Raw genomic sequence first — 14,536 nt, 5'->3', positions numbered from 1 at the left:
GAATGGGAACTAGAGCGGGAGCTGGAGCAGGAGAGGGAGCTGGAGCGGGAGCTGGAGCGGGAGCTGGAGTTGGAATGCGAGCGGGAGCTGGAATGGGAGCTGGAACGGGAGCTGGACGGGAGGGGGCAGGAGCAGATGGAGCTGGAGGGGAGGGGCTGGAATGGGAGCTGGAACAGGAGCGGGAGCAGGAGCGGAAGCTGGAGCTGGAGCGGGAGCTGGAGCGGGAGCTGGAGCAGGAGCTGGAGGGGGAGCAGGAGCGGGAGCTGGAGCGGGAGCTGGAGGAGCGGAGCGGAGCTGGAGCAGGAGCTGGAGGGGGAGCAGGAGCGGGAGCTGGAGCGGGAGCTGGAGCAGGAGCTGGAGGGGGAGCAGGAGCGGGAGCTGGATCGGGATGGTCTGTACCCTTTGACGAGCTCAACGGCGATGAAGTCGTTGCCGTTGCCGCTGTTGAAGAGGATGAAGCCGTCGGGGGCCGTGGTCTTGAACTGGAAGAAGAGGTGCATGGAGGCGTAGGCCTGCAGCGTGGGCAGCGTCAGGTAACTGCTCCGTGATTTGAAGGTGACCGGGTCGGCGATGATGGACCTCATCCCGAAGCGTGCGTTGATCTCGCAGTAGTCGATGTCGCCGTTCTTACACAGGTCGATGTACAGCTGCCCGTTAAACAGCAGACTCTGCAGGTGTCCGATAAAGCTGGACGGGGCGGCCGAGATGAAGCGCCTCTCGGTCATTATCCCCGTCTCTATGTTGTGGAACTCCAGCCGTGTGTGGTCTCCCAGCATGTGTCCTGTACACACACACACACACATAGACACACACAGAGATACAAACACACACACACACAGACAGAGACACAGACACACACACACATAGACACACACACACACACACACACACAGAGACACAAACACACACACACACAAACACACACACAGACACACAAACACACACACATAGACACACACAGAGATACAAACACACCCACACACAAACAGATACACAGACACACAGACACAAACACACACACACAGACACACAGACAGACACAGACAGACAGAGACACAGACACAGACACACACACAGACACACACACACAGACAGAGACACAAACACACACACACACACACACAGACACACACAGAAACACACACACAGACACAAACACAGAGACACAAACACACACACGCACACACACACACATCCACACACGCACACACACACGCACACACAGAGACATACACACACACAGAGACACACACACAGACACAAAGATAGACACACAGAGAGTCAGACAGACAGAGATAGACACCCATCAGGAACTCTTCACATCGCAACATCTCAAACCTCCTCACAAACAGAATTTGCACTGACTGTGTTTTGTGGGCCATGCGGTAACTGACGTGTAAGGATGATCCAGGTCTTCCACCATCCTGGCAGTCGCTTGGCATGTGGTGTCCCTAACTATACACTCTTTCCCCAGATAGTATTACAGAAATCTATCCAATTTGTTCTTGAAACAAACTAAATTTTCTGCTTCCACCGTCTCCCTAGGGATCCCGTTCCATACGTTCAACTGCTCGCTCACTGAAGTAGTAGTGTCTCCGCAGATTAGTTATAGAATCATAGAATATTACAGCACAGAAGGAGGCCATTCGGCCCATCGTGCCTATGCCGGCTCTTTGGAAGAGCTCCCCAACTAGTCTTTCCCAAATCGTTGCAAATTGTTCCTTTTCAAATACCTTTAACCAACCCTCATCCTCCCTCGCAATTTGAGCCGTGAGACAGGCACTCCGCTCCATTTGGTTAGCTCTCCCCAAATTGGCACATCACCTAAAGTTCCCCCCTGCCCCCGACCTGGGCAAATGGTGGCAATAAAGGGCGAGGGGGTAGGGGAGGGGAGAAAAGGACTGGTACCTTCAGCAATGACCTCGTCCACCATTAGCTTCAGGCTCTTGCCTCTCCTCACCACCCGCACCGTGTGCCACTCGTTGTCGTTCAGCTTCTGCCCGGCGTACAGCGTCTCGGGCCCTTTGCCTGGGAGAGACGTGGGCGAAACAATAGAGAGAAAGAGAGAGACAGAGAGAGAGAGGAGAGAGGTCAGTGGGGAGCCTTAGGTTCATCTCAACCTCAGGCAGGGCTGTAACAATGACTGGGGGGAACTCAATTTCTTCCACTCGAGGTACCCACTCCTTCCTTCCTTCCCCCCCACCCCACCCCGACATCCAAATTTAACACTCGGCCTCTCAGAATCACGTTCGCTCCCCTTTTGTCTCCCCCACAAATTCCTGGGAACACCCCCTCTCCCTCACCGAGCTCACAGAACCCCCTCCCTACGAATGGGCACCTGCCCCATCTGAGAAGATTGTATCTCCCGCTAACTTCAACATTTGTCATCAGACGCTGTTTTTGATGTAAGAGGTTAAAATGCTCCTCACCCTCACGGTCCCCCCTCCACTCCCCCCCTCTCTCTCTTCCCCCATACCTCCTCCCCATCCAAAAATACAGCTTTGTTACAGCCCCGACACTGGTTTCATAAGCACAGTTCCCATTCGGGTGCTAGTTTGCCCAATTTCTTAACGGATTTCTTAATAAGAAATGTGCACTCGTCAGATTTCCCTGCCCGAGGCCCCGAATTCTGCCTGGTCTCAGCCTGCGAGACACTGCTGTTTAAATCAGATGCCGGAGTACGGAAAATTCTTCAATCCGGGCGGGATCCTTAATCAGGATGATTCCGGGAGTTGTTTATCCTTCTAAGGAAACTTCGGGGAAACTCTTCCCCATCAAATCCGGACGTTCTTAATCGAACTTTCCCGTAATCCTGGAGGTTTTACGGCAGAAATTGGATCAGATTCGATCCAAATCAAATCTGATCACGCAATCCAAGACTGCGTGTGGGACGCTGCTGTGGGCAATTGGTTGCCGCGATTTTGCTCATCCACAAAATACAGACACTCCACTACACAGTATGTTCTGTGAAGCTCATTGAGACGGGATAAAGTGTTATTATTCTAGAAATTGTACCGCAGGCTGCGACAGGGTGGTATTTCGGGCCCACAATGCGCTGAGGAATGTGACTGAATGTCAAGTGTGACCTTGTGTCCATCAGCGAGGCAAGCAATTTGGAGATCTGCCGGGTGCACATTTCTGGGCAGGAAATCCACTCTCATGCCTCCATTACCTCCCGCGAAGACTCTGCTAACCCTCTCCTCACCACGCTCCCTCGCTTCACCATCTATCAACCTCAGCTCAGCCCAAACCCTGCTGACGGCATCCTTACTGAGCACTAAACTCCGCACCCCCATCAGTCCTCGCCCACCCTCATCGACTAATCACCTCCCCATCATCTCAACCTCTTACCCCACTGCTCTGCTCATTCTCCAGTTCCCTCCATGCCACCGTCGGTGACTGAACCTTTGGTTACACACCCCACCCTCCCCCCCAGTCGATCTTCAAATCTGTGTCAGCCTCGTTCAGTGGTAGCACTTTCGCCTCTGACTCAGAAGGTTGTGGGTTCAAGCCCCACGTCGGGACTTGGAATCACATAGTCTAAGCTGATGCGCCAGTGCAGCTTGGGGGGTTCGTTGTCTTGTCGGAGGTGCCGTTCTTCAGATGAAACATTAAACCCAGATCCTGTCTGCTTGTTCAGCCGGACGTTAAAGATCCCACGGCACTATTGAAAAGGAGAAGGGAGTTTCTCTCTCCCGGTGTCCTGCCCAACAATCACCCAAAATAAAAACAGGTCACTCTCTGTTGGTGGGACACTGCTGCGTGCAATTGGCTGCCGAGTTTCGCCCACAAAATACATAGTCACTGCACTTTAAATACATTCTGTGAAGTGTTTTGAGACGTCTTGAAGACGTGATAAGGCTCTATGTCAAATGCAACGATTATTATTATTTATGCTGCTTGAGGGGACGCTGTCGTGCGCAAATCGGCTGCTGCATTGGCCCACAACTCACACAATCGCTAGACTTTAGAGTACAAATCCTGCCAAGCACTTTGAGACATCCTCCCGACGTTAAAGGCGTTGTATTAAATGCAAGAATTATTATTATTAGCGAGCAGGGAGGAAAGAGAATTGAAGGCATTGACTGAAGCCCCACATGAGAGGGTTTGTTTTCTCTAAATCAATGATGTAAACGGAATGGGTGATCACAGGGGTTAGAGAGAAACAGCAGTTTACAGAAATATCACTCCCGTTAACAATAAAGCTGGTCACTGCTCTCTTCCTCGCATCCAACTACCCCCCCCCACACACACACCCCTCATCCCACTGAAAAATAAACCAAGCTGCAAATGAACGGGATTAAAAAAAAACCTCAATATAATTTCAACGTCCTCCTGATGCAGTGAAAACAAACTGACGAGATCTCGCTCTCACACTCTCGCTCTTACACTCTCTCACACTCATACACACACTCGCTCACGCACTCTTACTCTCATACTCCCATATCATAGAATCATAGCAACATACAGCACAGAATGTCATTCATCCCATCGCGTCTGTGCCACTCCCCACGCTCTCCCCATAGTCCTGCAAACTTGTCCTCCCCAAATAATTATACCACACACTTCCTCACACTCTCTCACATACAGTATCTCTCACACACTCTCACTCTCATTCACTTTCCCACTCTCATTCTCACACACACTTACTGTCACACTCCCTCACACACCCTCTCACATACACACTTTCACACACACTCACTCACATACATACTCTCTCTCACACTGAATGTGATCAAGATATTCCCGTTAAACCTCTCTCCCTCTCCCTTAGAGCTCACAGTCCAGGCTGATGCCCTGTATAACGGCAATATTCAGAGGCTGCACAAATCCCATCACAGAAAAAGGAGTCCATTCAGCCCCTCGAGCCCGTTCCACCATTCTACGCGAACAAGGCTGATCTGTACCTCAACTCCGATTACCCGCCCTTGCCCCGTATCCCTCAATACCCTGACCTAACAAACATCTATCCACCTCAGTCTTGAAAATGTGAATGGATCTCTTTTGGGGAGAGTTCCAGATTTCCACTACCCTTTGGGTGAAAAACTGCCTCCTGATTTCACTCCTCAATGTCCCGGCTCTAACCTTAAGATGATGCCTCTCCTTGTTATCGATGCCCCCACCAAGGGAAACAGTTTCTCTGTAGCTACCCTATCGGATCCCTTTATTATTTTAAAAACCTCAATCAGATCAGCCCTCAACCATCTGAACTCAGAAAGCCGAGGCCACGGTGCGCAGGGAGCTGCTAGTTATGGGATTCTGGTCACACACACACACACACACACACGGCTGCAGATTCTCACTGTCTCTGGCGATGTCGCTCAGGCAATTTTGAGCATGAAAATACTTTAATGGCATAAAAATGATCGATTTAGCACCGTGACACTCAATTACTGAGTGTAGTGAAAACACTGGGGTATCAGAGCGAGAACAAGGGAAGGGGGTGGGTGGGGGGGGGGGGGGGGGTTGTGGGAGGAGAGGGAAAGCGCAGGGAGAGAGATAAGAGTTAGATGTGAGTGAGGGGGGGAAGAGCGCAAGAGGTGAGAGAGGGGGATGGGAGAGACCGAGGGGAGAGAAAGAGAGAGGAGAGGGAGAGGGAAAGACAGAGGGAGATACGAGAGAGGGGCAAACTGCCCATTGTCACCCATCTTGTTCGATGTATTCATCAACATGGATGGCACTGAGGGGAAAGGACTTGGGATATCTGCTCCACGCCTTATTGACACTTCTGTTTGCGGATGATATCGTGCTGCTGGCGGACTCACCTGGGGACCTTCTGCGCTGCCCCCGCCATCTTGAACACGCAAACAACCGGTGCCACGTGGTAGTGGGCGCCCCCAAGTGCAGAATCCCAAGAGAAGACATTGAGGGAATTGAATGGAAGACACAAGGTGTGTCAGTCCCAATCGGTGATTCATATCAGTACCTTGAAGTCGTGGTGGACACCAGCTTCAGTCCTGAAGGTCCGCGCTGAGAAGGGGCAAAGGGCACTCTGGTCATGCTCATCCCTCTTCAAGGACAGGAAGATCCCAATCAAGATCAAGCTTGTGGCATAGAAGATATAAGCAGCAGAGAGGCTTCCTCCGGTCTATTTGCAAAATGCATGAGCAAGCTGTCAGGTGGATTTGTCACAAACACAGCAAGTGCCTACAAGGAGGGAGGGCTCTGGACTACACTGACCTGACACTGAGCATCCTGGAGGCGGAGATGGTTTCACAGTGGGCACGGCTATTTGCCAAAGGCCCCTCATATGAGGACCTGGATTAAAAAGCTGATGCTGAGTAACAACCACAAATTGCATTTATAAATGGCCTTTCACAGTCAAGGGTTCACACCCAAGCTGGGGGTTGGGATCAGGAAGGGGTGGAGGGCAAGGAGGGTGGTGGGAAGGGATGACTGAAGGCCGAGTCAAAGAGGAAGGTCTTGAGATGTACTTTGAAGAAGGCAAGGAAGGGGGAGAGGCAGAGAGGCTCCAGGCTGAAGTTCTAGAGGGTTGAGGCAGAAAGCCCAACAGTCAATGGTGAGGTGGGGGACATGGACCAGGCCAATACCCAATGAGTGGAGGAAGCTGACCGGTTGTTAGGAGGTCATAGAGATGGGGAGGAGCAAGGCCGTGGAGGGCTTTAAAGTTGACGACGAGGTTCCTGAACTCAATCCTTTGGGGATGAGGAGTCAATGAAGCTTAGTGCGGGAGAGGACACGGGCTGCGGAAGTTTTGAATAATCTGAAACTTGTGGAGGGAAGATTTGGGAAGGCCGGCGAGCAGGGAGTAGGCGTAGTCAAGCCTGGATGTTACAAAAGCGTGGATAAGGGTCTCGATGGCCTGAGGGATAGTGGTAGAGACGGGCAATGTTGCAGAGGTGGGGAAAGGCAGAACAGGTCATGGTATAGATGTGGGGTTTGAAAAACAGTTGAGGGTCAAACAAGACGCCAAGGTTCTGGACTATCTCAGTGAGGTGGATCCATGAACAGTGATGCCATCAGCGCCTGAGGTGAGGAGTCTCTGATGGGAGCCAAGCAGGAAGGCCTCTGTCTTGTCCACATTCAATTGGAGGTCAGAGAGAGGCGGGTCGCGAGGTGGGGGATGGGGGTTCAAGAAAGAGCAGGGTCGCGAGAGGGAGAGTTGAGAGGGGCATCGCGAGAAGGGGGCTCTCGAGAGGGGAGAGCACTCGAGAGGGGTTCGAGAGAGATGGGTTCAAAAGGGTGAGGATCAAGAGGGTGGCGATAAAGAAGGGCAAGGTGGAGGGGGGGGGGGTTTGAGAGAGGGGGGTCCAGAGAAAGAGAGAGCGCGAGGGTCGAGAGAAAAGGGGGGGTTTTGGTGGGGGTGAATTAGAGAAAGGGGAGTCGAGACCGGCTGGGGTAAAACGAGAGAGCGAGAGGGTGGAGGGAATGGGGTACCTTCGCCCCCTTAACTCATACCCTCGTCACGTTTGCCGCTTTTTGTCTCACACTCGGAGTGAAAAGGCTGTGGGTTAAGCCCTAGGGTCACCATCTAGGAGGTCAGTGTTCGCGGGTAGGGCGCTGTGCGCAAATGGGCTGCCGCATCCACCTACGCAACAGTCGCCTCACTTCGCAGTAATATCCCGTCAAGCGCTTTTGCGACGTGACGCGAAGGGTGCTGTATTAAATGCGAGGAGGTTATTGCTGTTATTATTGTAGGATTTTGTGCCGCCTTCCATTTTAAGACCCCCGGATTTTTTTTTTTATCTGAAGATCTCACGGGCCTCCAACCGGGTGAAATTCCTCGGCTCTGACCAGAGATCTGGGTCTGTGAGTGTCAGTGGAGCGGTGCTCATGGCGGGAGGCTTTCATGAGGCGCAAAATCAAATGCAAAGGTTTATTATATTCTTATTAAAAGCCCTGGAGAGACGGGAGGTGTTGATGGGAGTGCCATCCGGTGGCTGGAAGCGGGATAGTCGCTGCTGAAGTCCTGCAGTGTCGTGGTCAGAACTCGCCTCGCACGCGAGAGGACCTGGGTTCGACTCCGGGGCAGGACAAAAGGCCGGGCAAGTTTCCTCACTCCACACACCCCGGGTCACCCAGCAGTAACTAGTTACCTGGTTGCTAGTCAATTGGTGGATCGTTTTTCCGGGGGAAATAATCCCTTCATATTTTAAAAAAAAATAAGATTGGTCACTCAATCCACGAGTGTTTGTGGGGACGCTGCTGTGCGCAATTGGCTGCCGCGTTTCACCCACAAAATATACAGTCAATTCACTTTGCAGTATATCCTGTGAAGCGCTTTGAGACGTCCCAAAGTTGTGATAAGGCGCTGTATCAAATACATAATTATTATTATTACTGTACCTCAGATCTTTTCTCACCTGACGGAGGGCAGGGGCTATGGCTCCCGGCAGTGCTTTCCGCCAGCACCGTGTACCCTGGCGCAGTAACCGTACGGCTCCCAAACTCCCCTCTCCCGGGAAACTGGGAGGACAGAACCTTACCAAGTCACCAAGTGAACTCCTGACAGTCTAGGCTCCGACCTTCCATTGCCAGGCTCACCTTAGATCAAGTTCAGGCCCAAGGAGACCCCGCTCAGCTCCCCAAACCCCCCCCCCGCCGCCCGCAGGAAGAGAAGCAGACATTGGTCATTCTGATGTCTGACATGCACAGGTTTGAGCCTTCACTTGGTGGGTTGAGTCTCTCTCCTGGTATCCTGGCTGACAATCTCTTAGTTAAGGTCAGTCATTGATTCCGTGAGGACGTCGCTTTGCACAACCTGACTGCAAAATACACATAAACTCACCTTACAGCATATCCTGCGATGTACTTTTGAGATGTCCTAACGACATGAAAGACGCTGTACCAAATGCAAGGGTAATTATTCCCAAGAACTAACTCACTGTGGGCACAGCTCAGAATGAAATGCATGAGAGAATTGCCACCATCTTCCAGCCTACATCTCGGACACACATCCTTCCCATTGAGTGATGGTTTCACCACTTGAATCATCCTTGTGCTCTCGTCTGCACGGCTTCTAGTGCCTGGACAACCCTCTTACATCTTGATGACCAGAACTGTATCCTGAGAATGAACTTGGGATCGATTTAGCAACATAGCCCAGCATAGCATCCTGTTTGCCTTGTTTATTGCTGACTCACTGTTTTGACACATTGAGCGACTAGTCAACTAACATCCCTAGAGCTCTTTCATCTTCATCCTTGGCAAACTCAATCCCAATCCCATTCATGTAGTTGTTGTGGTTCCTATTCTTGGATCCTACATGTAATACCTCATTAAACTTAATTTGCCAGCGATCAGCCCACGTGCCTACCCTATCAAGCTCTCTCCGCACGACCTTTGCTGCCTCCTGATTGCGCAGCTCCCCCCATGGAGGTGGCATCGGCAAATGTCACTGTCTTACACTGGGTCTGAGAAGTCATTGATATAAACGAGGAACAGGAGTGTCCCAGAACAGCCCCAAGTACCCGCTTTGTACCATGGGACCTAACTCCATTTTGCTTCCTTTCCTTCAGCCATCTTTTTCACCCAAAGGATAGTGGAAATCTGGAACTCTCTCCCTCAAAAGGCTGTGGATGCTGGATCCATTCACATTTTCAAGACTGAGGTGGATAGATATTTACTAGGTCAAGGTCTCAAGGGATATGGGGCAAAGGTGGGGCAATTGGAGTTGAGGTCCAGATCAGCCATGATCTAATGGCAGAACAGGTTCAAGGGGCTGAATGGCCTACTCCTGTTTCTATGTTCCACCGTAGTACAGAATTCACCTGTATGATTCAGAGCTCCAGGGGATGTAAAGGAAAAGGTCCTTTTGCAAGTCGAGGATCAAGCAGTCAGGTGGACTTGTGGCAAACACAAGAAGGGAGGGAGGGCTGCAGCCTACACTGATCTGTCACTGAGCAGCCTGGAAGCGGAGTCGGCTTCAAATCAGGCCCGTCTATTTGCCAATGCTCCTCACAAGAGGACCTGGATTAAGCAACTGGTGCTGTGTAAGCCATTAGACATGGGGCTCGAGAACATCAAGGTGGCTGGCATGTCACAAGCTGTAAAGGTCCTCCACCACACTAAAGGCAGATGTCCATCTGAAAGCTGATGAGGAAACTCTGAAGCTTGGCGTTACCTGGGTTCTGGGTTTGTGAACATTCATTCATAATCCTTCATTTGACACAGTGCTTTATCACATCATCGAGACATCTCAAAGCCTTGAGACAAACTTCCTTCTCATTTCCGATATTGCTGCGGGATCTTTAATGTCCGAGTGAACAGGCACAGACAGCACTTCACTTTAACGTCTCATCCAAAGGACAGCACTCACAACAAGGCAACGCTTCCTCCAGCAATGTACTGCAGCGTCAGCCTAGACCCTGAGCTTAAAGTCCCTGATGTGGGGCTTGAACCTGACTCCAAGGCAAGAGAGCTACCAGCTGAGCCAAGCTGACACCTATATTCGGGGCTTGGAACCCACCATGTTTGGTTTGCAGAGAGGCAAGCAAGCTCTGCACTTCCGACTGGTGGAACCATCCCTCAAGTGTGCCCGAGCTGAGGAAGATGGTGGCAAAACTCTCACATATTTCATATTCAGTTGTGTTGCCCACTGGGAAGTTCACAAGAGTGTTCCTGGTACTTACCATCCACCTAGTGAGGGCTCATCTTGTCAGATATCAAATGACCAATGACTATCCTTTGGTGAAAGTAAGTGGCGTTTCCTTGGGGATAAACTGGTTCCAATGTGACGTGTCAGAATCAAGCCCACCCTCTATAAGCGCTCTCTCGGTAGTCCAGTTCTTGAGCCAGGCAGCTCCGCAGCACTCAGACACTGCTGATGACAGCCCTTCTAGCCTGGCTTCCTTGGAAGGACAGATCAGTCACTGGAGTCAGGGATTCTTCCCACTCAGCTCCCATTAACCTGCAAGCCAAAGCCTTAACACTCCTAGCCTTGGGGTAGAGTGCAGTGCATCTCCAGAGTTAAAGAGAGCCGATGTGATCAATGAAGCAGAGATGAGATGAAACATCGTGTAAGAGTTCAATAAACAGCATTAATGGGGACTTGCCGTTTTGTGGATAGGAAAACACTGCAGATATCAGGTCTGTGTGCACGTCTTTCCTCTAATGTTTGTGTGTATCGCTCTATATTGCTTTCCTCTTAATATCTATAAAGCGTGTGTGTGCATGTCTCCCTTAATGTCTGTGTGAGCATCTCTCTTGATTTATATATGCATCTCAATCTATTTGCTGGTGGGGGGTGGGGGGGGAGCAGGTAAGCTGGGTCTCCTCGGAGCTGAATTGGCTCCAAGGTCACGTGTTTGGCAGTGGAATGTCAGAATCGAGCCACTGCTCTAGCGGTCTCTAGTCCGGTTCCTGAGCCAGCCCTGTCCGCAGAATTCCAGGGCACAGCTGATGACAGCACAGCTCAGCCTGGCTCATCTGCAGGACTTTGAAGGGCAGACCCGTCATTGGAGGCAGGGAGTCACCCGTCTCTAATGTCAGTATGTGTGTGAGTGCTTGTGTGCATGTGCGTCTGTGTGTGTGCCTCTCTCTTTAACTCGCTACTTACCTGGATCAGATCTCTCCTCCTCTCGCCTCCGTTCCAGTCTCAGTGCTCAGGTCTCCTGTTCCTGTTATATCACACACTCACCGCAGCTAAACCATTATAATCCTTGCATTTTTTGATACAGCGCCTTATCACATCTTCAAGACGTCGTAAAGTGCTTCACAGAATATACTGTAATGCATAATGACTATATTTTGTGGGTGAAACGCGGCAGCCAATTGCGCAGATTGAGCGAGCAAGTTATAATTATTTATTTATATTTGATTTGGGAAGGATTATTACCCCCAGAAAAGCGATCCGCCAATCAACTAACAACCGGGTTCCTACTTACTGCAGGTAAACATAGGTGCGTGGAGTAAGGAAACTTGCCCAATGTTACGCCCTGCACAATGTTTGTGCCGGCCTCATGGTCTCACCTCATGTGGTTATACGCCGACACCATAGGAGATCTGCGGAGAGACAGACCGGGAAGGGGCCGGGAGGAGGAAGCGGAGAGGTATCTGACAGTCTCAAGACACTCAGAAAGAAGCAGATTGAGGGGGAGGCTCCCAGGGTTTTATATTTCGACACGTTGAAGATAATAATTCTTGCATTCTTGCATCTTACCACATCATCCCTAAGTGCCACACAGTACTTCACTGTCAAGTGTGGCGACCAGGCGTTTTGCAGGGCAAATGCAGCAGCCGATTTAGGCGCAGCGACGACCCCAGAAACAGTCACAAGGTGGATTCCCCAAGGCCAGAATTCTACCTAGTCTTAGCCTGCTGTTTCTCGAGATTTAAGAATCGCAGAACTGTGCAGAATTTGTAATTTCACAGCTAATTGATAATAATTCATAATCCTCCAAATAAGAGACGTTTTTCCACCACTTCTTAAATGCATCTATAATTGTCATGTCACAATTCCACCCCCATCCCACCCCCGATATTTGAAACTCGCAAACTCATTGTAAAATATAATTATTATGCCGGTTTGTGCAGTGACAATCCGCCCCCACCCACCCCCACCAAAACAGCCACAAAATGAACGAGTGATTTATAATCATCGGTGGGACTGGGACTGTTAATAAGACTGTTCAGAAATGGCTTGACAACATACCTGGTGAACAAAATATCAACAGAAGTCGCCGGGAACACCCAGCAGGTCAGGCAGCATCTATGGAGAGAGGAAAGTGAGTTAACGTTTCAGGTCGGTGACCTCTTGACCAAACGTTAACTCACTTTCCTCTCTCCATAGATGCTGCCTGACCTGCTGTGTGTTCCCAGCGACTCCTGTTTTTATTTCAGATGTCCAGCGTCTGCAGTATTTTGCCTTTTGAAGAAAATTTTTAGGACGTTCAAACGTACTAAGAAAAGTCACACCCGTTCCTATGTAACGTGGCATGTGTTCGTTTTTGGAGCAGCTGAACACCGCTTAGAAATGACCTCGACAGAAGTAATAATAATCCTTGGTCTCGATAGAGTTTCCGAACGCTTCAAGAACATCTCAAAGCGCTTCACAGGATTGACCGCGAAGTGTAGCGACTGCGCGTTTTGTGTGCGAACCTGGCAGCCGGCTCGCGCGCAGCAACGTTCCCCGCACCCCCCCAAAGAAAGTGAACAAATTATTTTATCTGTGGGGATTGTTAGCCAAGATTGACACCGGGTAAGAGAGAGAGAGAGAGAGAGAGAAACTCCCTTCTCCTCTTGAGTACTCCCCTTCCCACCTCACACCCTGTACCAGCCCAGTTCCTGAAGGCTGTCCCAAGAGGTGGGCTCGGGGGGGAGCGGGAGGGAGAGCAGTGCCTAATTCCTCTGAGGTGCCTTGTTGTCCATCAACGCTCACTTGTCCCCGTGATCATTATCACAGCACAAATAATCATCACTTCACTCTCTGTCCATTGGCTACATCACCACCCATTGCCAGTCATAGTCTGACCCATTGCCAGTCATAGTCGGACCCATTGCCAGTCACACTCTGATCCATTGCCAGTCATAGTCTGACCCATTGCCAGTCATAGTCTGACCCATTGCCAGTCACACTCTGTCCCATTGCCAGTGACACTGTCCCACAAAGTCACACTTTGTCCCATTGCCAGTCACACTGTCCCATTGCCAGTCACATTCTATAGCCCATTGCCAGTCAGACGCCCCAAAAGCTTTTTGGGATACTCACAGAGATTCCCTATGCTGAGTCAGTAGAAAACCAGATACAGTCTACTGTCCCCGCGGCTCTGACTCATTCATCTCGAAGTTTCACCCCCTGCCCCGCCCTCTATGTCCCCTCCCTCGCAACACCTTTTATTCCCTTTCTCTTCCTACACCCTTACCCTGTACTCCCTCAATCCATACCACTACCCCCAATCCATACTTCTTCCAACTCTCCTCCCACCCCTTCTCTCCCCCACCCCACACCCCCTCTCTCCCACTCCCTCTTCTCCGCCCCCCCCACCACCCTTTCTCTCCCCCAACCCCCAACCTACCAAAAAATCCCAAACATTGAATACATCAAACAACTTTTTAGGAACATATATATATACCCACACACACATAGATATGTAGACAGATATATATGTGCGAGTGTGTATATATCACAATATAACAAAGCATTTTTTTTTAAGAAACAGCCAAAAAATGAAACTTGAACAAAACTTACTGGAGTTACAGTTAATCCCGATACAGTCTAGACGGGGAAGAATAAATGAAAGATGAAATCGTATCCTTCAAGGTAACAGCTGCAGACATCCAATAACATTTAATCCACCCTTCCGGGGACAGACACATTGAAGGAAGTGGCCATTTCACTTTCTGCTCACTCCAGCTAAGGGAGGGCGATGGTTGTTTATTGCTGGTTAGTTGAAAGCTTGATTTCCGCCATTATTTTTACGACGAGAGAGTTTTTTTTCTCCCTAAGTTTGGTTCTTATCTGAAATTTATAATTTTCACACCCGCCCTCCCGTAATTTATTATTAACGATAATAGTATAATTTTATAAATATGTCTCTGTTGGAATAAATCAAGATAAATTAAGATTGGCAATAAA

General features: G+C 50.2%; 1 protein-coding gene across 1 annotated transcript in view; it reads right to left on the bottom strand.

Annotated features, from left to right (window-relative positions):
- nrxn3a (neurexin 3a) overlaps positions 1-14,536 on the bottom strand; it is a 159,821-nt gene that overhangs the window by 73,548 nt on the left and 71,737 nt on the right. The window contains exons 11-13 of the mRNA XM_042338145.1: positions 14,150-14,176; positions 1,909-2,028; positions 400-781 (exon numbers count right to left, since the gene is read on the bottom strand). Coding sequence (XP_042194079.1) covers positions 400-781; positions 1,909-2,028; positions 14,150-14,176 — 529 coding nt within the window. The remainder of the gene's footprint in view (positions 1-399; positions 782-1,908; positions 2,029-14,149; positions 14,177-14,536) is intronic.

This window comes from Callorhinchus milii, unplaced genomic scaffold, assembly GCF_018977255.1.
Source record: "Callorhinchus milii isolate IMCB2004 unplaced genomic scaffold, IMCB_Cmil_1.0 Scaffold9, whole genome shotgun sequence".
Taxonomy (NCBI): domain Eukaryota; kingdom Metazoa; phylum Chordata; class Chondrichthyes; order Chimaeriformes; family Callorhinchidae; genus Callorhinchus; species Callorhinchus milii.
This window is presented reverse-complemented; position numbering and strand designations above follow the sequence as displayed.